The 25,907-nt window shown below is 38.6% G+C and overlaps 1 protein-coding gene and 1 long non-coding RNA gene across 10 annotated transcripts in view; one reads left to right on the forward strand and one right to left on the reverse strand.

The window, feature by feature from the left end:
• Positions 1 to 25,907, reverse strand: part of PIEZO2 (piezo type mechanosensitive ion channel component 2) — a 203,950-nt gene that overhangs the window by 17,786 nt on the left and 160,257 nt on the right. For 4 of the 9 annotated variants that reach the window (XR_013393960.1, XM_077933169.1, XM_077933165.1 and 1 more), the window contains exons 19-37: positions 25,372 to 25,532; positions 24,412 to 24,588; positions 23,409 to 23,525; positions 23,029 to 23,229; positions 21,674 to 21,878; positions 21,429 to 21,530; positions 20,636 to 20,801; positions 18,657 to 18,900; positions 17,625 to 17,721; positions 16,125 to 16,287; positions 15,179 to 15,268; positions 13,496 to 13,617; positions 11,945 to 12,016; positions 8,895 to 8,998; positions 6,962 to 7,060; positions 4,650 to 4,761; positions 2,058 to 2,144; positions 1,422 to 1,588; positions 241 to 395 (exon numbers count right to left, since the gene is read on the reverse strand). Coding sequence is in view for 8 of the 9 variants with exons in the window: in XM_077933169.1 (XP_077789295.1) it covers positions 241 to 395; positions 1,422 to 1,588; positions 2,058 to 2,144; positions 4,650 to 4,761; positions 6,962 to 7,060; positions 8,895 to 8,998; positions 11,945 to 12,016; positions 13,496 to 13,617; positions 15,179 to 15,268; positions 16,125 to 16,287; positions 17,625 to 17,721; positions 18,657 to 18,900; positions 20,636 to 20,801; positions 21,429 to 21,530; positions 21,674 to 21,878; positions 23,029 to 23,229; positions 23,409 to 23,525; positions 24,412 to 24,588; positions 25,372 to 25,532 (2,641 nt within the window). In the remaining variant the exon portion in view is untranslated. The remainder of the gene's footprint in view (positions 1 to 240; positions 396 to 1,421; positions 1,589 to 2,057; positions 2,145 to 4,649; positions 4,762 to 6,961; positions 7,061 to 8,894; positions 8,999 to 11,944; positions 12,017 to 13,495; positions 13,618 to 15,178; positions 15,269 to 16,124; positions 16,288 to 17,624; positions 17,722 to 18,656; positions 18,901 to 20,635; positions 20,802 to 21,428; positions 21,531 to 21,673; positions 21,879 to 23,028; positions 23,230 to 23,408; positions 23,526 to 24,411; positions 24,589 to 25,371; positions 25,533 to 25,907) is intronic. The other 5 variants (XM_077933170.1, XM_077933164.1, XM_077933171.1 and 2 more) reach the window with 3 other exon arrangements.
• Positions 4,660 to 8,906, forward strand: LOC114600753 (uncharacterized). The gene is made up of 3 exons (XR_003707648.2): positions 4,660 to 4,796; positions 6,353 to 6,549; positions 8,315 to 8,906. It is a non-coding gene; the product is annotated as an uncharacterized LOC114600753 (long non-coding RNA).

Here is a 25,907-nt window from a genome sequence, read left to right on the forward strand (position 1 = left end):
ATAGAAGACAGTTACTTGTGGCCTCCCACTAGGTCAGACTTCTTTTAGAAAAACAGGACTTCTTCTTTCTCTCCTCTCTACCCACCATGCCATCTCTGTGCTCCTCCAAAATCTGGCACAGACTTGGGAATGGGGTGGGAGGCACAGAAGAACAGGAAATCCATTGGCCCTCCATCTGAATAATATTGGATATCATCCTATATGCATTGGCTGAATTACTGCTTATTTTAAACAAAATACCTGGATTCGCTGTCACGAGATACTGCCGATTCTAGACTTTCTGTCCTCTCAGCCTGTCCAGGTTCATAAATTTCATCCAATCCTGATTCCCTAGAAAGTTTCATTATATGGTTCTGATAATACATATGGATACTCTCTCGAGTTGGAACATTCCCCTAAAAAGGAAGAGATAGAATTTAGAAGTAGGGTCTGCCAATAATCTCTGAGATCTGGTGATTATCTGGAGCAAACTAGTGAGAACTGTGCAGCATATCAAAAATTGAGGAGTCTCAGAACTATACCATAGAAGTGTTTCATTCTTTCCCCCTTGCCAGGCTATTCATTAGGTTTCTTCCATCCTCAATTATAGCAATAAGCTAAAATTAGCAGATCTCTGTTAATATTCATCATGTGTCCAAAACATTTAAAAATAAGGAAAAACCACGGTTGCTAAATTCTAAACCTGCTCCTACAAATATTGTCAAGGACTGGCTGGATGCAGAGGAATGGTGGGAGGCACCAGCTGGGGAACCCCCCAGGGAACCCCAGGGGGAGGAGGCTGGGCCAGGGGACTGGTGATGGGATGATGATGATGATGATGAGTGGTCAGAGGGATAAGAGGGAACAGACTGGGAGGAGGAGGTGTCAGAAGCTGAAGAGGCAACAGGGTTTAGGTGAGCAGGACGAGGCTGTGGCAGAGAGCAGTCCTGATTCAGAGGCTGGATAGCAGCGGGGCCAGGAGACATATGAAGAAGGCTGCTGAAGAATCCAGGGAGTCTCCCTCTCCTTCTGCGACCTGCTCCCCTTCTCCTCCCCTTGCTCTCCCAGAACTCACAGAGAAATGAAAAGAGCAGAGGAGAGATGGGTTGTGTGCAGATGTAGTATCTGATTGCTTGAAAAAAACCTTGGAGAACAGAGGACTTAGGCAGCTGTGGGGAGGTGGGAACCCTCAGTCCTCACAACTGCCTCGTTGGGGCACGACCTACTGGGAAGAGTGGCTGGGATCGCTAGTCCTGTGCTGTTTTGGTTTCTTGAATAAAGAGTTAACTTTATTGACACCAGTGGTTTTTTAATTGCTGGTCTACACCTGACTCCGGCTCCTGACAAGTATCTAGAAACAATAGTTTTGGCCAAGGTGGGCCGGCCTGAATTCCAAGCCTTCCTAATAGCATCAACTACATGATATGAGCATGTTCTATTACCTTTTTGATTTCTCTAGTAAGCATGCACCTCTCGATTCTTAGCACGGTGGAAATATCAATGTGCTCTCTTGAAATCGAATTGAGCCAAGCTGTAAAACTGTCTATTGTTGCCAGAAACAGAACCCAGGTAAACTTCAAAATATTATATATTCTTTTGATAATGTTATCTGGGGCAGGAAACAAACAAACAAAAAAATAGAGATTTAGTACATAAGCAACCACCACAGTAACAAATATTTTTGAATGAATGAAGAAAATCTAGCCCCTAAGGAATCATTGTTACTCTCTGACTGCTACCTCTATTCAATTACCTGAAAGTAAGCTCCGTTGACCTTCCTACAACTTTCTTTTGAGTAGACTTATACAAGACAGCACTTTTTCTGGCATTTCTAGTTTAAGGAGCCAAATTATTGGCCAATCATTTGAACCAGAATTATTCTGTTTCATTACCAGTCAGTGTAATTGTTTGATGACCTCTGAGTCTTTCCAGCTTTAGTAGTATCACTTGTGCTAGGAGAGTGGTGAATGTTGATATATAATTGTAAAGAAATTGTACAGCACACCAGACATAGGATTTGTTGGCTTGCCTTTATTTAACACACTGTTGTACTGTCTAATCAGAAAATAAAAGAATACCTTTCTTGCATCTTTGCTTACCGGGTCCGTCTGAGGACTTCTTTTTGACAGGTTCCTCTCTTTCTTCACACTCCACATCTATACCAACTGACAAATCAATATTAAAGAAATGAGCAAAAGTTTTTCACAGATCTGAATTATTCAACCAAAAATGATGGAAATATATAGTGAGCTGCAGCTTAGTAACCTCAAATTCTACAGTGTTCTCTAATAATTATATTCAAATTAACTGGAGATATAGCCAGTGAGTGGTTTTATTCTGCTTTAATTGAGACAATGATGTGGACTTCAGCACCTTAATATTGCTTGGCCAACTAGCATTTGGATTTATTCTTTACCACCTCTCTCCTTCCCAAATTAAAAATAACCCATTTTTCTGTCTCCCTCCACTATATCTTTCAGGGACGCGGACTTATAAAAAATATTGGGGGGGCCCGGGAAAGCTCATGAATAATAAATAAGCTCATGAATATGCAAATAAAGTGGCGCCGCCTCCTCGTGAGCGAATAGGGGAGAGCGTGCTGCGCCTATTAATCAGCTCCAAAGGAAATTGGGTGGAGCTTTTGCTCGGGAGGGAGGGCAGGAGGCATGCAGCCCGCCCCTCCCTGTGCATTTTGGGCTGGGGGAGGGGCGGCGATGGCGCTCTGCTGGAGGGGCGCCGGAGATTATTGGGGGGGCGGAGCCCCCCCAAACGAATTTTTGAGGGGGCTCGGGCCCCCTCAAGCCCCATGGAGTCGGCGCCTATGATATCTTTCCCTGCAACAGTAATTGTGTTTGAAGGAGAGAAAGTATTCAGGGATTTCTTTGTAACTGTCAAGGCTTGAAGCCTTGTCCTGTTACTCTGTCACAAGCACATTTAGCAGTAGCTGTTTGGTGACTGTGAAGGAGAGAGATTGTAACTTCCAGAATTTATTAGGCGGGACCTGGATCAGGTTAATTCATCGTGATTTGTGTGGGACAGCAGACTCTGCGTGGAGATTCTTGTCATTGGGGAGTTAACTGTCAGGAAGAGAGTTGAAAATGGTCAGTTGTGAAGTTGAAGAGATAATGGGTGAAGGAAGTATGAGGGAAAGACGGGGGGAAAATGAGTGGAAAGCTGAGGTCTGAATATTAATACTTTGTTATTTGTGTGATAACCAAACTCATATAACCAATATGCTTAAGATTAATTAATGCATGAAGGGGTTGATGCCATAGAGTAAGCTTTCCTGCCAGCCTTAGCTATGTCACTCCCCTTTACTTTGGAAGAAAGGTAATCTAGCCCATTGTTGTACCTCAGTTTACCTAAGAAGCTCAGCATGTGAAAAGGCTAAACTGGCTAAGCTAGTTGCTGCAGCTGAGCCGCATGTTTCTAACATGCTTTTCTTGTGTTCCTATATCAATAATTTAGGAACTTTCACCACTGTAACTAAGTCAAGTTTCACTGCCTGTGTTTTCTGATTGTTGTATGGAAAAGTATATGGAGAGTTTGTAAGTAAACAATTGTTTGCTTACCAAATGTGTGGTCTTTTTCTATGCTAAGGGAAAATGGGAAGTTTGGAAGGCACCTAGAAGGGCAAAATTTAAAGGTCTAACAGCCTATATTTCCAAGCTTTACCTTGCTGAATATTTTGTGATTATAAATCTCTGCTGGGGCTCTCTCACAAAAGAGTACTTCCCCCAAATCTAGATATTGACATCCAGGGAATTCTCATTTTATAGCCTTTATATGTCTATGCCAAGTATGAATATACTTGCCTGGTGAAGAGCAGAGAAAGTAAGATGGTGATTGAGTTAGTAGGAGAGGCTGCCCTGTGTAAAGGTCTTACCAGAAGAAAGTTACACAAGCAAGTTTTTAACGTTGACTAAACTGTCCAAGCAGCCAGAAGTGCAACCAGAGGAGCTTCGGACTTCAGAGGGCAGATTGCCCATAGTAGCTGTTGTGGGAGTATTTGAGTGGGGCTACCTAAGAGGCTGGCGTTAGCAACAGTCTCTGTGGTCTTTAGAAATGGTCATCAAGCACCTTTAAGACCCCATTGGTGCAGGGGGAGAAGTCCTTTCTGGATATGGGCACCCTCATGCAGGGCTCGCACTGAAGGGTCATGTGAGGTGCATCTCATCCCTAATATCTCCAGTTTGATGTCCTGGTTTGTAGCAGTAACTCGAACAACAGATTTTTCGTTTGGACTTCAGGTGAAACTATGTTTCAACAAATTAGGAGGTACTGAGTTAAGGGAAGAGAGAGTATGCAAGCAAACACCTTGTTCCTGGTCCAAGAAAGCATGGTTTGATGAACTGAAATGGTTGCGTCTGAACTGGACCAATGTTTTGCCTATTATATCTGCCTATAAGCCAGCAAGGAGGAACTAGGTAAAAATAAATCTCTATCTCCTTTCTCCTGCCACACATGAAAGGGTAATTGTTGTGTTAATATGGCTACTCAGATAGAGGTATTTTCCATTACCCACTATCTGGTTCTTTTGTGACTGCAGATGTTATGGAATTTACCTGGGATGTAGCTGAATCACTGAGCTGTGGTCCCTTCACCCAATAAACAGGGGAAAGATTTGTGTTTACAAGAAATAACTGACAAAATTACAGACGCATACCTACCTTCCCCAGATCCTTTCCGCCTTTGTCTCCTTTCTTTCCCAAACTTTTTTTTCTCTTTGCGCCTCTGTCGGAGGGCAGTTTTAGGATCAGTAATCCAGGCCTGATAAACGAACTGGAGGGAAAAACCAATTTATTCCAAGCTCCTCAGTAAGTAAATAGGAATGCAATATATATTTGATGAAAAAATGTAGGTTTGTGAGTTTAAGCAAACATTCTTAATTGCTATCCAAACATTTCAATGAAAGTTTGAGATTTTTTGTGCTATATTTGTTTGCTAAACAAACTAAAACATTTGAACAGAACGATGGATTCATATGAGTTTCATATGAATCCACAAAAGCTATGTTCTGAACTCTGGAAATGCAAATATAATTTACATATGAACCATTTCCTGCAACTAGCCTCAAATAATAATCAGTATTCCAATACAATAAGAACATTAGACTTTATCTGTTGTTTGTAAAATGTTTCACTCTCTCTTAGCAAATTGGTTGATGGCATCTTTTAAAGTAGGAAGACATGAGAATTCATAATGCTATAACGTCACATATTGTGCATTTTTCCCCAACACCCAAAGATATGGCTGAAAAGAACAAAAAATGATATGATATATCATATCATTTGATATGATATATCAAATGATATATGATAGCAGTTTGAGACAAAAGATGTTGTGATTTTGTCTGTATGATTTTCATCACAAAATGAAAACCATGTTTTGCTGGCACTGCATCATTGATGCATTTCATTAACTAAAGAATAGATACAGTCAAGGAACAAGCAAGCATACACATGCAAAGGGCAGGGGAGAGAGAAACAGATAGATTCAAAGTGTTACCACTACCAACACAAGCATGCACAAACTGTCTCAGGGAAGCTGGAATGGGCCATTATTGGAAATGCTTTTATTTCATTCATTTCTCGCGGTTCTGATGTACAGAAATCACCTTGGTACTTTATTAAGATATTATCTGTAAAACATTAAGCCACCTGCTTTTTATCAGTGAATATGGGAGGTTACTAATATATGGTGGGGAGAGTGCCTGTCTCCTTTCTGTTTGAGGCACTAACTTGGTTTATGGTAATAAGTAATGCATAATACAGCTGTTATTGCTGTACTAAAATATATTAATGCCTGGATCCAGAGACGTCTTTTGCATCAGGAAAACCTGCTCATGTAAGTCAGATTCATGATGCAAGACAATTTCTTCCCCTATTTGCAGCCTTTGTGGCATCACCCACACCATTCCTGTGGGTTCCCTGATCTTCATAATTTACTTTTGGGGACTGGTAGTGGCTGTACTGAAGCAGATCAGGCAGGAAAACACTATTCAATGAACAGAATGGGCTGCTTTGGATCCAAACCAATAGCTAAAGTTTGAGATTCATGGAGTTCATGTGAGGGCAGAATAAAAAGCCAATAAGAAATAAAATTTATAAATTTTGCCAAACATTGCTCTAGTGAAAACAAATATGGAGAAATATAATTTTGAATATCAATATTCATTGCATCTGGTGCAGTTCAGTTGCTACATAAATCCCAAGCATTTCTTCAACTGATTCTGAGATTTTGTTACTGTAGATAGTTTTGAGGACTAGTTGCAACTAGTAATGAAAATGTTAAAAAGAAATGTTACTTTTATCTGTCAACAGTTAAATTTAAACATTAAGGTACATTAACTTCTTCCTGCTCTGTATTTCAGCACTAAAGCCTACAAGCAAGCTCATTGGATTTGAACTGTTATAGTGAATCCAAAATATTTTTAGTGCTTCTTGCACATAAGTGACATACTGTATACATTATGCATAGCATCACAAATACTACTAAAGGAAGTCCCAAGACAGGCTAATGGATTACTGATACCAGAATGATGATGCACATGGACAGGAAGTGTGAAGGGTAAGCATCCTCAGCTGTAATATTTTACGGTTTTACCAGCTTTCTGAGAAAGATTACCATGCCAGAGGAAATCCTGCTCTTTTTTTTTTACAATTCAGCAATTTAAACAGGGTCAGCATTTGACCCACTACCTATAAATGCATGCAACCCATGGAATCCTCTCAACACAGCTTAGGCAGAAATGCCAAGATTATGCCAAAATGTGTCTGCATTTTCTCTCTGGGATCACTATTAAAATGAGTTATATTTCCTTGTATGATTTAGTTTTTTAAATCTTATACATACCAAATGCTTGACTCTCATTAAGTCCTCACAAAGTTCATATAAAGAGGGAAAATGCAGAAAAGGGATACCCTATGCCATAATAGTATGGGATGAGATCACATTCTATATGGTATGGAACATCAAATACCTTTGCAGCTCTGATTAAATACTGAAGAATAGTTTTGGGCAGTTTAATAATAGACTTTGGCAAGGCTAAAATGGCAGAAGCAAATTTCGCAATAGCTCTCTATAAAGAAGGACAAAGCAAGACAAATTAGTGAAAACATAACTGTTATTGTTATAAGAAATATATTGCATGACACTATTAGAAACATTAATTTACCATGGGCTCATGAATGTGAACTGTTAATAATCAACTTAATAGTGGACTAGTTATAAAATATTAGTATAAAAGTTATTAACTACACATGTAAAAATACTAGTTAGTCATGTTTATTAGAAGAACACATTCTAAGTGAAAGTTAATTTTTAGTACATGACAGACAGTAGTAATTACAGATTCCCATCCCTACCCCTACTGCTGTTCTTATGAAAACACAATACTTATGCCACAAAAAACATTTTTATAATAATTCTGCTACTTGCATTATCAATTGATGTCTTTCACCACAAATGTATATGCTACAAAACACTGACGCAAGGACTAAAATCAACAATTCCCGAACAGAAGACACCAGAAAAGATCAACATAAACAGAAAATCTTGACACAATTTTTAGATTCCAAATACAGAACTTATTTGCAACACATAAACAACCAGATTGACATCTATGGTAGAACAAAGAATACATTGACCTTGTTCACAAATGACACTGGGCCAAACTAGATCTCAGTGCAAACCTCTCTGTCTTTTTAGTTAGCATGGCAGCTAAGTTAAAAGTTTTTTTGGGCTATAGACCATGGTGAAGGAGAGAGCTTAAATAAAACCCTGAGTTTGATGACACAGCAAGTCAAACATTTCTGTGCCGAGCTAAAAGGACTGGGGAGGAGCAACATGGGTGCAAGCTCCTCTCTGGGAGCCAGCATGTTCACATACGCCTGGTAAGCTACAGTTTGGCTTACCATGGCATATAACCCAGCCACTATCTAGTCTCTGAAGTTCATGTGGAAACCTATTTTTGCATTTAGATCTCATGAATATAAACAAATGAATATGATTCAACATAAAACTTTGGTAAAACCTGTACTTTTCTGTATATGACAGCATTGTATGGGAGCTACCTGAGGGGGTATGCTTTTGAAAAGAATGTTTCTGCTTATTTATGCACAAGCCTCGTAAAGAATGAAGTTGCAATCTTGGATTGCGACACCATGCATGTAGACACCACATTGTACAGCAGAGGGATTCAGACAGCTCAACATACTATGTGAGTCTAGATGAAAAATCTGAGATATAACTCATGGCTATTATTATTGACAGATAGTTGCATCATTGTGAAAGAACTTAATAATTGTGGCATTATTTTCCTATGTGTACATAGCAGCACTCTGCAAAAAGGAAACCCACAAGAATATAACATTGAATCAGATTCGCTTCTATTGCCTTAATCCAGAGGAACTAAAGGGACACCAAGATGCTTCACTCTGAATCAGGATATGCATGCATGAATCAAGTTGCCGGGTGCTGGTGCAGGTAAATACTCACCTTTCTCTACCTACGATATAAATTTCTTTTGATTACCTCATGACCCCCCCCCCCATGTGACTATTACAATGAATAAAAAATTACTTGTTGGGACAACATCACTATATATAAAACACAGTTTTTATTACAATAAATAGATTGTTGATTTCCAAAACAGAAAAGCTTCTAAGCAATATCAAGCAATGCCTGTGGAAAGATGTTTTATTCACTTGTCTCCAATGCAACATCAGAAAAATAGAGTTCAGGATATGAAGCTTTATTTTTTTAAAAAAACATGCTACAGGTGCAAGTGAATGAAAATCCATCTCCAGTATCATTCTTACATTGCAGAAATGTGACAACAGTATAAGCAAGCAAGTTCAAATCAGCATGTTCATACCTTTGTAGGAAGTACAGCATATGCAAAAACACAGTACCTGGAATGCAGATCTTTTTGGAGCTTCTTCCTCCTCTTCTTTTTCTTCATCTTCCTCTTCTTCACTGTCCGTCTCAAACAAATAATAATCTCCACTTCTGACCACTAAGCAAAATAAAATATTTGGGTTTTTTTTTATTTCTTGCAGGAGGCTGGGAGATCCCTCATTAGCTCTATCCCGAGCCACCACAAAAATACATGGAAGCATTCTGTGATTGTGGGACTCAATGAAGGACAGGTAGAAGTGGAGAGAAAGAAAGAGATAAAGAGAATTTGTGGCAGGAAAATCATTTGGTGTTTGCAGGGACGAAAAAAAGAAAAAGTGTACATTTTCACAGGGAAAATATAAAAAAACATTGTAAGAAGAAACTGGACAGATAGAATGCAAAAAGAGTTGGCAAGGTATTACTAAAAATGTGCAGTATTATTCTTAAAAAGGAAAAAAAAGTTTCCATTTTGCCAGTTTGAGAAATCCTAATTCTATTGGGTATCCAGGGAGTAAGCTAAATTTAAAATTGTATCACTGGAGGAAAATCAAAATCAAAATATAATGCTGTTAAAAGTGTTCAGGCATCCCATAGCATTTGCTTTTCTTTTACTATATTCTTCAAGTTTAAACAGAGAAAATAGAAACAGCACGGATGAATGATCATAACTACACATTGATTTTTCCTTGTGGATTTAAAACAGTTCAGAGGCCTCCATATGTTCAAGATGTGATGTGAATGAACTGGGCCTTATATCCTTGAACAGAAGCACAGTTTTTAAAAACTTCAAATAAGCTAACAGGCCTAACTTGATCAAACAAGAGAAACAAAGGACATGAAAAGAAAAATAATAAGCAAGATAAAATAAAAGCCAGCATTACATTTGCCAGAGAAGGCTATTAACATAATATCAGTAAATAAATTAAAAGCCCTTAGTATAGTTATAATAATAAACTTACCTAGCAATAGATAGAATTAAATTCAGCAATTCATTTTACCCTCATTATATAACATTCTTGTTCAATCATACCTGACCCTCTGTTTTATCTCAATTATATACTGAAAGCCATTTTCATATTAGCACTTTATCTTAAGGCAGGAGTAAAGGGAGAGTTATAAATTCTCCCCTATCTTACCTACACTGGAGAAAAGTTACAGGATGGAAGGTCATATTACTTGCCACTATTTGAGATGAACCACAGGCACCAACTTTCCCATTAGGGGAAAAGGTGGAGTATAAATAATGATGATTAAAAAAATAAGTTTTAAAGCTAATAGTGACACTCTCCACTTGCTCTGGTATAAGCACTAATGGCAAAAAACCCATTAAAATACCTTATTATTATTATTATTATTAGTAGTAGTAGTAGTAGTAATAAACTGCCCTTCATCCGTAGATCTCAGGCCAGTTCACAACATACAAATTTATTATTTAATATAATCTCTCACAGAATAGTGTCTTCCAGGACAGAGTTACTTTATACTGGGGGAAAGCAATGCAGATCAATGCTTTTTCTTGGGTGTTTTCAAAACAGCAGGCCCTGGCATTACCACTAGTGAACGCTATATAACATTTAATTGCTGAGATATGAAGGGCATGAGGCATGATTAAACTGCAATAATGCACCCTTGCAGGTATGAATTAGAATGGTGGTGAAGTAATGAACCAATTGAAAACAGTAGCCGTTTTTTCAAGAGGATCAGACCTCTCCACCCACAGCCCACACTTCCTCCAGAAGAAAGTTAACAATTCTTCACATCAGTTTAATGGATTAATCAGAATGGTGGAAGCACAATGAGGAGGAAAGCACAATATTATTTTCTTCTCACCACACTGATTTTTGCTGTTATTTTAGAAACTATCAGGTAGAGACAACTGTGTGAGAAAGCATGTTTCTAGCCCCATGCCGTCCTTGGAAGAAGTGAAGCCCTGAGATACAGAAGTAAAAGATAGTGATGCAGATAAAACACATTTTAGATGTCAATGTGACGCTACAGGACACTTTGAATACTATATTACAACATTGAGCTATAAAAAGTACATGGCTCATTCAACTACACAAGCTACTGTCCTGAAACTGAACTATTGTTTTAGAAAGACAGAGCTGGTGGATAGCAAACATTTTCAGGGCTTGGCTGTATGGTGCTCTTCACAACATGTGCGTGCATTATTGCAATAGGTACTGTGCATCTATTTCCTAAAACATATAATGAGAGTAAAATGAGTAGGCAATACTGAATTAGAACTGGAATAATTTAACAAAAGTTGCATGGCTACAGGTCTGTCTCACACAGTGGATTATTGCAGAAAACAGTGGAATTGTGCTATTCTCTGTTTTCTACCTCAACTGATCCACTGCAAAAGATAACCTGGGAGCCTGCTAGTCTCCGAGTCATTCTCACCATGTTAATTTCAATAATTATTCTGTAGCATCAAAACTAATTAGAATTAACAGAGACCATATCCAGGTCCATTCTGAACAGCTATACCCTCAAAACACATTATTTGCAATGATGTCCTCTGAAAACAAAAGAAATTTGTCTTCAGTAATAATTAATTTCCCTTCAGCAACTTTGAAAAAAGGATTAGGTCTCTACATTTTCATCCTGCCCTTTGTAAACAGAAATATTTAACTGTATATCTATAGGCACAGTTTACTTGTGACTTGACAGAAATCAACATTCAAAATCTGGATAGCTGGATAGATACACATATGCATAGATACACAAATAGATACTACAGTTACACAGATGCATAGATATGCATCCATAGAAACTACATATATGGCTAGAAGGGCAAAATGTATTTTAAAGCTCGGTTGAAAGACAGAAAACAATATATATGTTTTGGACATTTTAACTTTGTACTTCAACCAATTCCATTAAAATATATAGCATTTAGCAACACTTAAACTACTTATCTTGTGTGCCATTGCATTCATATAACTATCAAGTCACAATTATAAAACCATGCATAAAACAAACAGGTCTCGGGAATGCCTTCATTCTGGTCAAGGATATAAGGGTTAAATTCATGTATTTTAAAAATTATTGAAAAACCTACTAGAAGCATGATCAACCCAAGGCCGCCACCACTGCTTTTTTTTGCCCTTGGCTTTCTCTTTGTCTGCTTCTCCTAAAATGAAATATGTCCAAAAATTAATTTTAGAAAGTGAGACACACATTACTACTTATATTTTCTCTTTCTAGTAGCTCCACACTTTGTAAGAATTGATCCAATTCTAATAAACTCAAGAAAAACACCAGGCATTTGTTTATTGTTGGTAATTAGCTGATCAATAGCACATGGTCATTTTTATATGCTGTTAAACTAGAATTTTACTTCAAATTAGAAGAAATTCAGGGAATACTAACTCCCCCTCCCCCTGAGGCTTTTTACATTTCACATTCAGAAACATGGCTGCCTTTTTTGTTTTTAAAATAAGAGACACAGTACTTTGTTGTGCAGTAAACCCCCCGCTAAAAAAAATATTGATACAAGATACTTGAATAGATTTCACAGATTTAAGAAGAAGAAGAAGAAGAGTTTGGATTTGATATCCCGCCTTTCACTCCCTTTAAGGAGTCTCAAAGCGGCTAACATTCTCCTTTCCCTTCCTCCCCCACAACAAACACTCTGTGAGGTGAGTGGGGCTGAGAGACTTCAAGGAAGTGTGACTGGCCCAAGGTCACCCAGCAGCTGCAAGTGGAGGAGCGGAGACGCGAACCCGGTTCCCCAGATTAGCAGACTACCGCTCTTAACCACTACACCACACTGGCTTTCAGCAGGCTGTGTGTGTGTGTGTGTGTATCCCATAAAGGCTTTGAGGAGACACTGTGAAGTATCACTGTGTGAACTCTGGGCAAAGAGAAAAACACACACACTGACAATGGATTATATCTAAGTAAGTTCTATTCAGAGTAGAGCCATTTATAAATTAATGGACCTAAATTACTCAGGCCCATTGATGTAATTGGTTGGACAATGAGTACAACTAAATTGGATGTAACCCAATTTATTGGAGGGAAATAGGAGAGAAATTGTGTCATCAGTGGGAGTGGGGAGAAAATTTAGTTTTTTTAAAAAAAACAATCAGTATTTGATAGCTACTTAATATGAAATATGAATTCAAATATAAATCTGCAATGAATTACATTTTATTACATATAAACTGAAATATAAGGGTGATTGAAAACAGTAGCAACCATTTTTTTCTGAATTCCAAAACTATAATTCATTCATTTTGAATTTGTTTGTATACTATACTTTAGTACTCTAATCCAAAATCCTGGATTGTCTCATATTTATTTCAGTGAAAGGGACAATCATGTGACTGCAGATCTCAGGTTGTTCTTCTACTAAAGTAAATGGGAAGGGTTAGTGAGCTGCATTTGTGCCCCAAGACATCAATCCTATGCATAGATATTTTTGGAATAAGTCCCATTGAACACAGTGAGATTTACTTCTGCATAAATATGCATAAGATCAGGCTGTGATCAGGCCCTTTCTTTGAATGGCTGGATTGCATATAATAGTTCCCTACACACATTCTTGTTGATATTGCCAAGGTCCAAGCAATTAATACCAACACTGGATATATTGAAGGAATAGTACCATCATCATCTTCTTCAGGAGCCTTTTCAATTGCTTGCACATCTGAGGTTTCTTGGTTCATGCTCAACACCCTTTCTTTACCCTTTTTATATTTTTGTTGCCTGGCCTTGATACGATCCATTCTGAAAAAGCAAATTTTACATTGTCAGAGTCACAGAACAATCTTTGTGCATATGCAGTGCAAATGCTTTCAAAACCACCACAATGTATTATTACTGCATTATTCCCCACCCCAATCCTTGTCACAAAGGCTAGTTATACAGAGAGGCCATGTATCATTGTATACAATGGGGTTGTGTATGCCGGGACTGTTCTTTAAACCATGCCACCTCCTAGTTCTTTATACTGATAATCTGCATATCAACACTAAATTTTATTATGAAAAGAAGAGTGGGGTTGGTCTCCCTAAACAATAAGCAGAACAAAAATACCTTATGCCCATACATTCCCTAGAAACTGTATATTCATTGCAACAATACGCAATTAATTTTTCATTAACTAACTCGTTTGTTCTTGTTATTTATCTTAAACAATCCCCCTACACACTGTTTTCCTCTTTTGATCCATTTCTTTTTTCTTCTGTGCCACCCACATTTCCAGAGCAAGAGCAAAACCAAAACTAATCTTCCAAAACTCTTATCTTGTATAATTTTCTCAGCTTGTGTAATTTACTCTGGACAGCAAAATGGATTTTTAAATGCAGCAAACACACACATTTGCATCACATACGCAAAAGGCATAGTGCCTCTTATTTATGCTCCTGAGAGATGGGTGATGTAGTTGCCCAGGCCCTTTGGCTTGTCATGGGGAGCAAAGTAGAATCAATCCTGGAGAAGAGACCAATTCCATGGATCATGCAAGGCCTTCCCCTTGGAAGCGGTGAAGTGTTGTGCATTAGTTGGGGTAAGTAAACTAATGAGCACATAAAGACATCTTTAAGGGCTAAACTATAGCCATATTCAGGCTTTGGATACCAGTAAATGCTGAATCCATGAAGGGGTTAGCAAGATGAAGTAGGTTAGTTATGCCCCATAGACATGGGTATGTGCACTGACCACACCCAACACAACTTGTGCACCTATATGTGATGTAAAATCCAGTAGTTTCTTTCCTGAAGTCAATAACAGTTTTAAGGGAAGGGGAAATCTTATCAGGACCAGGACATAAAGACCTACTGTGATCTGAATTGGGCTTCTCCTATTACTCCTACTTTTAAGAAAAAGAAAAGAGATGAAGTATGTTCTAACCATTCATTTACACAACATAATTTGGCCCTAAAATGTTAAAGATACTGTCCCAAGTCAGATGCAACATTCCCAGTTTCCAAATCATAGTTTAGCAAGCCAGGAATGAGCACTGAGCTTATCAAGTTCCTTCCTTGCATTCTTCATTTGTCTACCACCTAAATGTGCTTAGTTTCTTGAAATGGGGAGCTGTGAGTTAGTTTACTAACTAGCAGTTTAAACCACATTCTAAGGACATAAATGCCTACGGTATAAATCTAAAGTACATTTTATAAGGTTAGTGAAGTGGTACTATACTCTAACCAACTAATCTAGTAGCAAATTCACTAGAGTTAATAGTTAATCCCTCATAAAAGCGAAATGGCATTGCAGGGGGTTGGACTAGATGACCCCTGGGTCCTTTCCAACTCTAAGATTCTAAGAAAAAAGGCAGGCATACTGTCTTTTCAGCTGATCCATTGATTTTTTCTCTTCCTCAATTCTTGCCTTTACAGCTTTCACAATTGTGGCCTGGAAAAGTTCAGCACCTCTGTAAAAAAAGAAAACAATTCACCAGTTCCCCAAATGTGGGTCAAAGCAATGCAACACAAAACAAAACAAAACATGTATATAGCAGGTGTGTTCACATGTCATAGTTCAGTATGTCGTGCATGAGCTGTAGGGAGCCTCACAGCCCTCCCTTCCCCTATCCTCTTTCTTGCACGCAGCTGAGAGGAAGCATTCAGAAGGTTTTTTTTTTGCTTTTGGCTAACTTCAGTTTATCATGTGTCTGAAGTAGCAATCAGAGGTTAACTAACTACAGTATAGTTAACTTTTTTTTAAAAGCCAACTTCTTATAGCCAAATGAACTGTAATTAATTATGAAAACCCCATGGTTTCTGAAAGTGTTTTTTAAAAAAAACACAACAAAACCTAATCATAGTTATTGTTAACCACAATTCTGGATCCAGACAAGTTGACTTAAAATAGAAGCAAAAGCTTCTGAACTCCTTCTCTTGGCTACAAGGGAGAAGAGCAAGGGGTGGTGGGGAGCACTCAAGTTCAGCCATACCTTGGAAATCAAACAGAATCCGTTCCAGCAGTCCAAGACGTTCGAAAACCAAATCATGGCTTCTGGTTGGCTGCAGGAAGATCCTGCAGCCAACCAGAAGTCATGGAAGCCCTCTCGGATGTTTGGGTTCCAAAAGAATGTTCGCAAACCGGAACAATCACTTCTGGGTTTCTGGCATTTGGGAGCCAAAAAGTCCGAGTTCCATTTATGCATGCACAATTATTTTCACTGCTTTCTAGTAAGATGCAGGCCAGACAGCTTGCCCCAGAATGTAGCTAGAGTTGCTATAGTATATGGATCTATATAAAGATTTAAACAAAATGCTTCAGTTTACCTTGATGCCAGAATCTGTGAAGCTTTAATATCTGCAACCACATGAAGGAAGTAGTAACTCATGAAGACTCTTCTTTGCAGCAGGAGAAAGGCAAAACAAATGCTATCCCAAATGATTCCTGCCTCCCCACTGGGTAGTTTGCAGTCTGGATTTTTATCTAAAGCTGATGAGAGTAAACAAAATTCCTGAATAGTAAGCAGTATTGTATTATATTCTGCAATATTTGTTCTTAAAAGGTTAAAGGGTGCAAAATGGTCAAAGAAAACTTGGGCTCGATTTCTTCCCTTCTCCAGGTTTCCCCAAGTGAGGTGTAGCAGATGGTTATTGGTTATTTGGGGCTATAGAGAGGCTAGCCTGGCACCTACTCAGTTTTCAGAACTAAGTAATCACTTTTAAAAAAATGTCCCAGGCCTTTTAAACTCTTAGGGCTGCATCCAATGATAGTCCTAATCAGAGTAGACCCACTGAAGTTAATGAATATGACTAATTTAGCTTCATTAATTTCAGTGTATCTACTACTCTGAGTAGAACTTAGTTGGATATACAACACTTAATATTTTCATTCTAAAATTTGTATAATTTATTTATTGGAGTCACTGAGTAGCAGTTATAGTGATGTTGTTACCTGTATAATATTTTATTGTTTTATTAATATTGTAAACCACCTAGAAAACTATAATTTATTATGTGTTGCAAAATTTATATGCTACCCAATAAGTATATTACACAGAGGTGTGTAGGAAGAAGGGAATTTTATTATTAATGTGCTCCTACATTTTAAACCCTTTAGGTTTCAAGGCATTTGTGGCTAAAATACTTATTTTTCTGCTTTATTCCTCACCAGTTCATGTACACACTGATATTTATGAGACCAGCAGCCATGTATGGTGGCTGTAAGACTAGCAACTCTAGTTGTACTGAATTGATCGGTATTTTGTGAAAGGAACAACAACATGCAAAGCTAAAAGTGTTATGCAGCAATCAAAACAAGACTCAGGAAAAAAGAATGAAATGTAGAATGCCACCTGAGATGCCACAGGAATAATGGGGAGTACAGACAGTTGCTAAAACAAGTAGGGAATCTAGCGATCTGACCCTAGCAAACATCACCACCACATATTGGCTTTGGTACAATCTTCTGCTTCATGAGTACTATTACCAAAAAATACAATGAACTATATCCATCTTATTGTAAGTGGAGAAGATCACTATTGTGATATATACTACCATTGTGTTATCTTTTAAGAAAAAAGGCATTTCCCATCAAATGTTTCTCATTATAGTTTTCAAAAAACTCTAATTCTATCCATTTTAATTTAAGAAGTTTAATTATATCTATGCTTAATTAATGTATTCAGATATTCATTTCTCAGCATCAAAGCAACAAAGGAAAAACAAAATAAATGGCAATTGCTTTTGAAATACTAGCTATTTAAAAGCTATTTAAGTTTCAGTAAGTTTTTAAGAGTATTGCAAAGGAATTTAGATGTCTATACTTACGAATTTTGTAACCCTTAACTGTACAGGCCAGGCTAAATGTCTGAATCACCCAACAACTGTTCTGAATTAATGACTCGATGTAGCCACATGCGCCTATCTGCAATACATAGATGGATATATTAAATCTCAGGAGGACAAAACAAAAACAATGTTACAATTAAAGTGAAAGTCCATTAGTCTAGCCCACTGCTCGATTTCTCAACGTAAAGCTAAAGAAAGTGCCTGCCACCCCACCCCACCCCACCCCACCCCACCGAAAAGGAGATTGAATGACATCTCCCCAAGGATGGTCTCCCTTGAAAAGCAGCTCCTGCCCACCTAGCAGTTCGAAAGCACGTCAAGTGCAAGTAGATAAATAGGTACCGATCCGGCAGGAAGGTAAACAGCGTTTCCATGCACTGCTCTGGTTTGCCACATGCTCTTAGTGGCCACATGACCCGGTAGCTGTCTGTGGACAAACGCTGGCTCCCTCGGCCTATAGAGCGAGATGAGCGCTGTAACCCGAGTCGGCCACCACTGGACCTAACGGTCAGGGGTACATTTACCTTTACCTATAACTGTTTTACTAGGGCTTTCCACTGCAATAGTTTTCCACTTATTTTTTCTCTGATATAAAAGTAAGATAAAACTAAGATTTTTTAAAAAATTAAGCAAACCTCACACCATGGTCCATTCTACAAGCTTTCCCTTCTCTCTTTTGCATGAAATAGTGCCCATCGAAGGCACATACAATGCATAGCTGACCTCTATTATCTTGTATGGCAAGTATCTGGGAGCAAGTGGGATCCTTGCAACAAAATGCTGCAGTGCATCAACAGCCCCTAATAAGAGCTCTTCTGTTCTGGCTGTGGCAAATAAGAACAGTGTTTATAGCAGTATTAAAAATATATATCTAAATACTGAATACATTTCTTTGATTATTATTTTTTTACATTTCTCAAGTTGTAACCACAAAGGGCTAAAGAAAAAACCAGTGCCTCCAATCCAGAGGTAAATATTAATAGGCTTTGGACTTAATAATGAGACACTTACCGACAATATGTTTTTCATTGTAATCACAAAGACATTATATGCTATCAGCCAATCCCAATAGCGAAGAATGCTTCTGATAGGCTTGAGTAGCAAATCTCCTCCAAAGAGCAGGAAATAGAAACAAGCTACCAAGTAGCCCATGCAAAATATACTGATCCGAGTGGTTCCTGTTATGAAGATGATGGTTAGGACAAACCAGAAGAGGTAACTGAATGTTATCACTTTACCCATATCTAGGTAAGATCTGCAACAAGAGAATACAGGAGTGGAAAATGTTAAGCATCTATTTGTTCCATTCATAGGGTTTGTGTGCATCTGAGTGTGTGTGTGTGTGTGTGTGTGTGTGTGAGAGAGAGAGAGAGAGAGAGAGAGAGAGAGAGAGAACAAACGAGCTACTTGCTCTTGTCAACTGTTTGGCATGCCTTTCATTTTGCTGAAATGACTACCTGTGTGGGTAAAGAAATTCGGCATCATACTATGGTGGCAAATTTTGATTGGCTTGGCTCCTAACTGCCCATTGCCCAAAGTCTGCTCACAGGATGCTCCCACTGGAGGCAGTGGCGTAGCGTGGGTTGTCAGCACCCGGGGCAAGGCAAGTAATTTGCACCCCCTAACCCATGGATTTTAGGTAGGGGCAGAGAGCTGCGAGTGCGAGCGCCCCCCCCCCAGATGTTGCACCCGGTGCGGCCGGCCCCCCCTGCACCCCCACGCTACACCACTGACTGGAGGAAAGTGGGGGGGGGGCGGGGAGAGTTGATTTTTTTGCCACTGCAGCCCCTATCCTCCCTAAAAATCAGGAACAGCATGGGAGGTGGTGCTAGGCTGCAGAAGGAAGGGAAATAATTGAAAATTGCCTGCCTCACTTTCACCAGCTGAAGCCTCCCCTAGATCAGAGTCCTTTCTCCAAGCAAAAGGAGCCCTCCTATTTGTGGAAGGAAAACTAAGTATTTATTTCACAAGATCTATATACTGCTTGACTGCAATAAAACCTCAAAGCAGTTAAAAGTACTCAAGTCACTGTCTTCTTTACGGAAACACAGGAATCTGCCTTATACTGAGTCAGATGAATTGCTTCACGTAACTCAGTATTGTCTACATTGACAGGCTGAAGCTCTCTAGGGTTGCAATTGGACGGTATTCCCAGCCCTACTTAGAGATGCTTGGGAACAGAATCTGAGACCTTCTGCATACAAGGAAATACTCAACTACTGAGCTACAGCCCTTTTAAAACTTTCCATGGATAACACAACTCTTTTCCTTTTATCATACCTCATTAAAGCTTATTAGTAAAAAATGGTAAGTCTTTCCATGAGCATCATTATAATCAATGTGTTTCTGCACAGCTTTTATTTTGGAGCCAAGTGGCAAAAGAACAGACATATACCTTATACGAGTTCCCAAATGGCACAGTATAATTTATCAATAAATTGATGATTCAGTGACACTAATGCAGGAACTCTGGCTCTTGTCATTTCCTCTGGTTTCTTCTTCTATGAGAATATCATGTGTACTATACACTATCTAGTTTTGTTTAGAAAGCAACAAAATCAAAATGCAACCAATCCCATACAATAGGCTTGTCATTCATATGCAATGTGTTTGTGTGTTCTTCTCTCCAACGACCTATAAACTTAATATATTGATTTCTCCTTCAAGGTATAATGCAACACTGTGTGACCTGCTTCTATTTCTTGATTGCTTCAGCACCAGCTAATGTACAGTGCAAATTTTCCACTGCTCATGCTGATCTACATGGCTGTTGCAATGTACACCAACTTTTTATCTTGGGCAATAATGATATGAGAAAACATATTACGTGTCTGATTCCATCAGTGTTGCTCTGCAATTTTGAACAGCATAATTCAGTAGCCATAAAAAGAAAAGAGCACCTTTTGTCTGAATGTCTGGGAAGAGGACAAATGAACCAGATCTTTAGACAGATGTATGATTTATAGAAATATTCAAGATCCAGTTCTTACCGACAATGGATGAAATCAGGGACAGGGTTGTGTTGGCTAAATGATGCTGCTTCAAGGTTCATGCAAATCTCCACATTGTCTCCAGCCATGATACGTACAGCAGCCTTGTTCTCATCTTCAAATGTTTGCCTTTGTAAGGATGCACATAGCAGCAACATGAAATCATCTGGCAGGAATTAGACACTCAAATTAAAATGCAAGCCAATAACTTTGGTTAGACATACCCTTATTAATTAAAAAAAACCTTAAAACTATGATAAGAAAGATAAGGACTACAAACAACTAATTAAATAGGGCAGCAGCACACACATGCACATAAACACACACACACACAGGTAGGAAAACCATGAAAATACGAGCCATGTAGACCTATGTGGGGTGCATGCTCTCCAGCTTTGACTACTGAATTCAGGTTCCACACAGGTGTTGTTAACTCAACTGATCCTCTTTAGCAGGGTTCCCAGGAAAGGGTTTCTCCTATCTAAGGGTTTTAGGAGGTGGTGAGTGGTCATGGGAGACCAGGCTATACTTGAGCGGCCAGTAAATATGCAGTGCCTGAATATTAGAGGTGGGTGAATACCATAAGCCGTGGACTGATCTGGAAATGAATAGGTGTGCTTCTCAAAGACTCAAAACTGGCTCAGATTTAAAGCCAATCTGAGAGACAGAATGACCAAATTTAGCAATAAGATACTGTTATCCATTTGTATGCACCAATGCGCTTCAGAACATTAATTTCAACATGTGCTACAAGAAATGAGACAAGAGGACAAGCTACTATTAGAAGACTTACAGACAAGAAAGACTGGATTGGGTTCCTTAATAAAATCTGGAAAGTATAGCCATTTGATGATATTAGAGTTGAAGTTGGCATTAGGATGTCTCCATGGATAATCTATGAAGGAAGAAGGAAGAACAATTACAGGAAGTAATTCATATCACTCATTGCATCTCTAATCTGAGCCATGGCTATTTTTCAGTTGTTACTGTGAAAATAAAAGATAATCGCAATCAGCGGAAAGCAAGAAGTCCCCTTACCTATACAAGGAGAAGGTGGGATGCCAATACAAATAAAGTACTGGAATGTAATGATGCATGATAGAAAACAGCAGTACTTTGGCCAGATCTCTGCAATGGCTTTTCTTCTGCGTCGATATAACACAGCAATTAACGCAAAGGCATGAACCATAGCATAGAAATCCATTCGTTGACCAATTACATTTACTGACAAGAGGAAACAGCTCTGTGACAAGGAAAAGAAAATCAGAATTTACACCCTCTTGGATAGCCCATGACTGACAGATATATTGCTTCACTCTTAGAAAATTGAAGTCTCTTACTTTGTGAGCTTCTGTTCACTAGGGATCCTGGAGGGCAGGGCAGACTATTTGGTTGACACCTACAGAAACAGTCAGAGCCCCATGAACATTCAACAGCAGGAGGAGCTGCTCCCTGACTCCCAGACCAGTCCAGTAGGCATATAAATCTGGATGAAAAAACAAGCCTCAACTCTGTGAGTCAGGGGAAAGCTGCACTTCCAGTTGAAAGTTCTAGGCTCTGCCTCAAGGTTTGTGTAAGAGGCGCCAACCCAGCTGTCTGCAACGTCCTCCATGGTTGAAAATCAATGTAACACTTTGCTTACTGGCATATAACAGGTTCTCTCTCAATCAATATTTCATACTTAGCTTACCAATAGTGAGTACTTCGGAGTAGCCAATGTGGTGCCGTTCAGATGTTGCTGGACTCTAACTCATCATGCCTGACCATTGGCCAGGCTGGTTAGAACTAATGGGAGATGCAATCCAACAACATCAGAGGGCACCACGTTGGCCATCTCTGGATTACTATGATAGCTCAGTTGGTTAGAGTGTGGTGCTGATGACGCCACAGTCACAGTTTTGATCCCCGTAACAGACAGCTGCATATTCTTGCACTGAAGGGAGTTGGAGTAGATGATCCTCAGGGTCCCTTCTAACTCTATGATTCTATGATTCTAATATATAATTGGATAAAAGTTCCTCTTTTTGCAAAAAGAAGTAATAGTTTCACTGATAAATGTTTGGAGTCTACACTCTGTATCAGCCTTTCTCAGCCTTGGGTCCTCAGATGTTGTTGAACTACAGCTACCATCATTCCCAGCTACTAGGACCAGTGGTCAAGGATGATGGGGGTTGTAGAATTGTATAGGCCTTTAATTGTATAGACCTTTAATTGTATAGACCTTTAAAATACAAAGATAATTATTTTGTAGAGTAGGGCATTAATCCTCCAAATACAGAAACAAGTAATCCTTAAATATATAATTCCCTAAAATAGATAAATAAGTAATAAATAATATCAGGTTGGAGTCACCATAGGAAGTCTTGTTTTAAACATGCTGGCACTAAATTTACCTCTAAACCAAACTTATAGAAGAAGTAGTTGACAAAGTACTTAAGACAGCTAAGTACTCCATCATCTAAATGTAATCTGGTAACATCATGAAAAATTGTTTTCGTCTCAGGAGCTGTGAGATTGTTTCGACATCTGTAGTATTCCTGATGCCGGTAAATGGTTACTTCAAAGGCCAGAATTGCCAACATCAGCAGGTTATTCTGCAAGAGAAGGAAACCATATGAGCTACAAAGAATCAGCCAATATTCTTTTGAAAGCAAGCATACTGCAACTTGCAATATGCTCCCTAAAAACATTGACAACTCAGTGACTGTACTGTCTGAAAATAATTTATTGAGACTGAAAATAAATTCAACAGAGAACAAGTAATAATAATTACCCTCAAATATACAAGAAGTGGATAAGACTTTCTCAGTCCAACCCACTCAGTTGGATCAATGGGCTTTCTGTAAAGTAGTGATTCATTTATGTCTTCTAGAGGCTTAGTTGTATTAGGCTAAAATGAAAAAAGAGAGATACATTTTAGTTTGACTTCTTCAAGGAGGATGCTTTGATTGAACAGAGCCAGGGACAGATCTACTATGAAACTACCAGGAAGCTTTAGCTTCAGGTCCCCTAACCCCAGAGGGGCCCCAGAAGCAACTTTAGTCCACATTGCTGAAACAGTTTGGGTCTAGTAGACCCAACCTGAGTCACATGACACAAATCATTCTACAATGCATCATGCATGTATATAACATTCCCATAATTTTCATCTCCCCCTCAATAACTTGAAAACTATAAGACATAGGAAATTTTTATTCAAACCAGTGATAATCCAGTGCAGCAATTTTATTCAAAATCTGAGATGTAGTAGTTAATTTTAAAAAAATAAAAATGTAGTGATATGTCATGGAATGACTCCACTGAGGAAGGTAACGGTGGTTATCCAGACCTCTTTGCTGGTTGTGAAGGGCCCCCAAAATGTAAGTTTGCCACTGAACAGAGCTGAAGAACCCAGTCACCTGAAAAAGGTTTCATCATCGACTTTATAAAGCAACATTAAGGCATCTGCCACTAACAGCTGAGACTGAAAAGAAGCAGACAATGAAGTAGCTCCATCAGTGCTAGGAGAGGTTCAACTGGGGCCTCTCCATGCTACAGGAAGCACCAGTGTCATCAAATATACATACAGCGAACAAAGTGAATATTTGGCAGGATGTGTGATTGATTCAGAAATTCACTGAGATATTTCCTGATTTGGGGGGAATAACTTGACTAACTTCTCACACGAGAAAGGGCCTGTCTCCATTCTTGTTGATCTACAATATCCACAAATTGCTAAATTATTTATTTTAAACAACTCTATTTTACTTTTTAAATATTAGATAGCTACTACTTGCCATTGTACAGTTGACAGAAAACATTTCAGGGTTAATAGTTCCAAGCTGATACAACATTTTGCAGATGATAATCACACAGGTCCAAACAGTGCAGACACTGGATGCCAGTGGGCGGAACTGAGAATATGGCAAAGCAAAAGCCCAGGCAATCACAAACACATAGTTAAGGAGGGAAACCTGTAAGCACAAAATGAGAAAACATATTAATTACTTGACAACAGTTTGAGAAGTTTTATTATGCTACCTTGTGCTAAAACATTCTGAAAAGGAATTCAAAGCATAAGGAAGCAGCAAAAGAGAGAGCACTGAAACGTTTAAGATAGCAGGAGAGTTGATCGGCTAAGGGTGGTAGTCTTGGAAGAATCAAGAATTATAGGCTGGGGTTTAATGTGAAACAGTAGCATAAAGATAAAGATGAGAAAGGGTGCGGAGAGATTTCCGAAGTAAGGACAAGCTACTTGTGCTGGATGTTGAAGGGAATGTTCTATGTGATCAGCGGCATTTTGGGGGAAAAGTTCAGCGTTGCTAAGATGCAAGAAAGGAAAGCATGGGAAAAGGTGCAGTAGTCAAAGGGTGGCCATGGCAAGAGCACAAGACCAAGTTTGGGCTAAGATGATTAGGGGAAAGGGTGGATTTTTGCAATAGTATATTAAAGTAGTTAAGCAATTTGGGTAGCTTGGTTTACTGAATCGGATAGAGCTGGAACAAACTGAATTTCAATTTGCATGCAAAACTTCAAAATATCAAATATAGTTTTGAAGTTTACATTTTGAAGTTTGAATTATATTTCATGTGCACCTTTTAGGGACAAGCCTAGTGTTTTACATCATCTAGTGGACAGGAGGAATATACATCTAATAAACCAACCAAACCAACATTTCAGAAATTCAAAAACATCCTTGTTTTTGAATTCAGTTGCTACTGAAAGAGAAACTGATGACACATCCATTATTTACTTGCCTCTTTGACTGTGACCCAGATAATATATGATGAGACAATTTTGATAATGTGCAGTTCCAAAAGCCACCATACAAAAACTTGCAGTTTATGAAAACATTCAAGAAATTTCAGGAAAAGTACGGTGAGGCGATCAATTACCAAATGCCATTTGTTTCTTAAATCTGCAAAGACAAGTCAAACATAATGATGAAACTTATTTTTGGCTTTGTGAACAGGGCTACTTTTATCATCTGTTGGAAATATAAAGGGGGAGGCAATTTTTTCCTCTGAATATAACTTTTCTTCCTCAGAATAAAACAATATTAAAACCAGCTATAATTCTTAATTAAGGGAAAATGTGATTGAGATTCATTTGAAGTCATTCATGGATCCCCAAAGTGTCAATTTTTCCTGCCAAATGTGTTTATTCCTAATTTTATGACAGAACGCAATTGACATTCCTCAGAAACAGAATTCCAGAGCATAAGACAAGAAGTAGGTTTGAAGAGTTGACATTCACTCCTGCAATGAAAAAGGCACTAGGAACCAAAGTATAT

This window comes from Podarcis muralis, chromosome 8 (assembly GCF_964188315.1).
Source record: "Podarcis muralis chromosome 8, rPodMur119.hap1.1, whole genome shotgun sequence".
In the NCBI taxonomy this organism is placed as follows: domain Eukaryota; kingdom Metazoa; phylum Chordata; class Lepidosauria; order Squamata; family Lacertidae; genus Podarcis; species Podarcis muralis.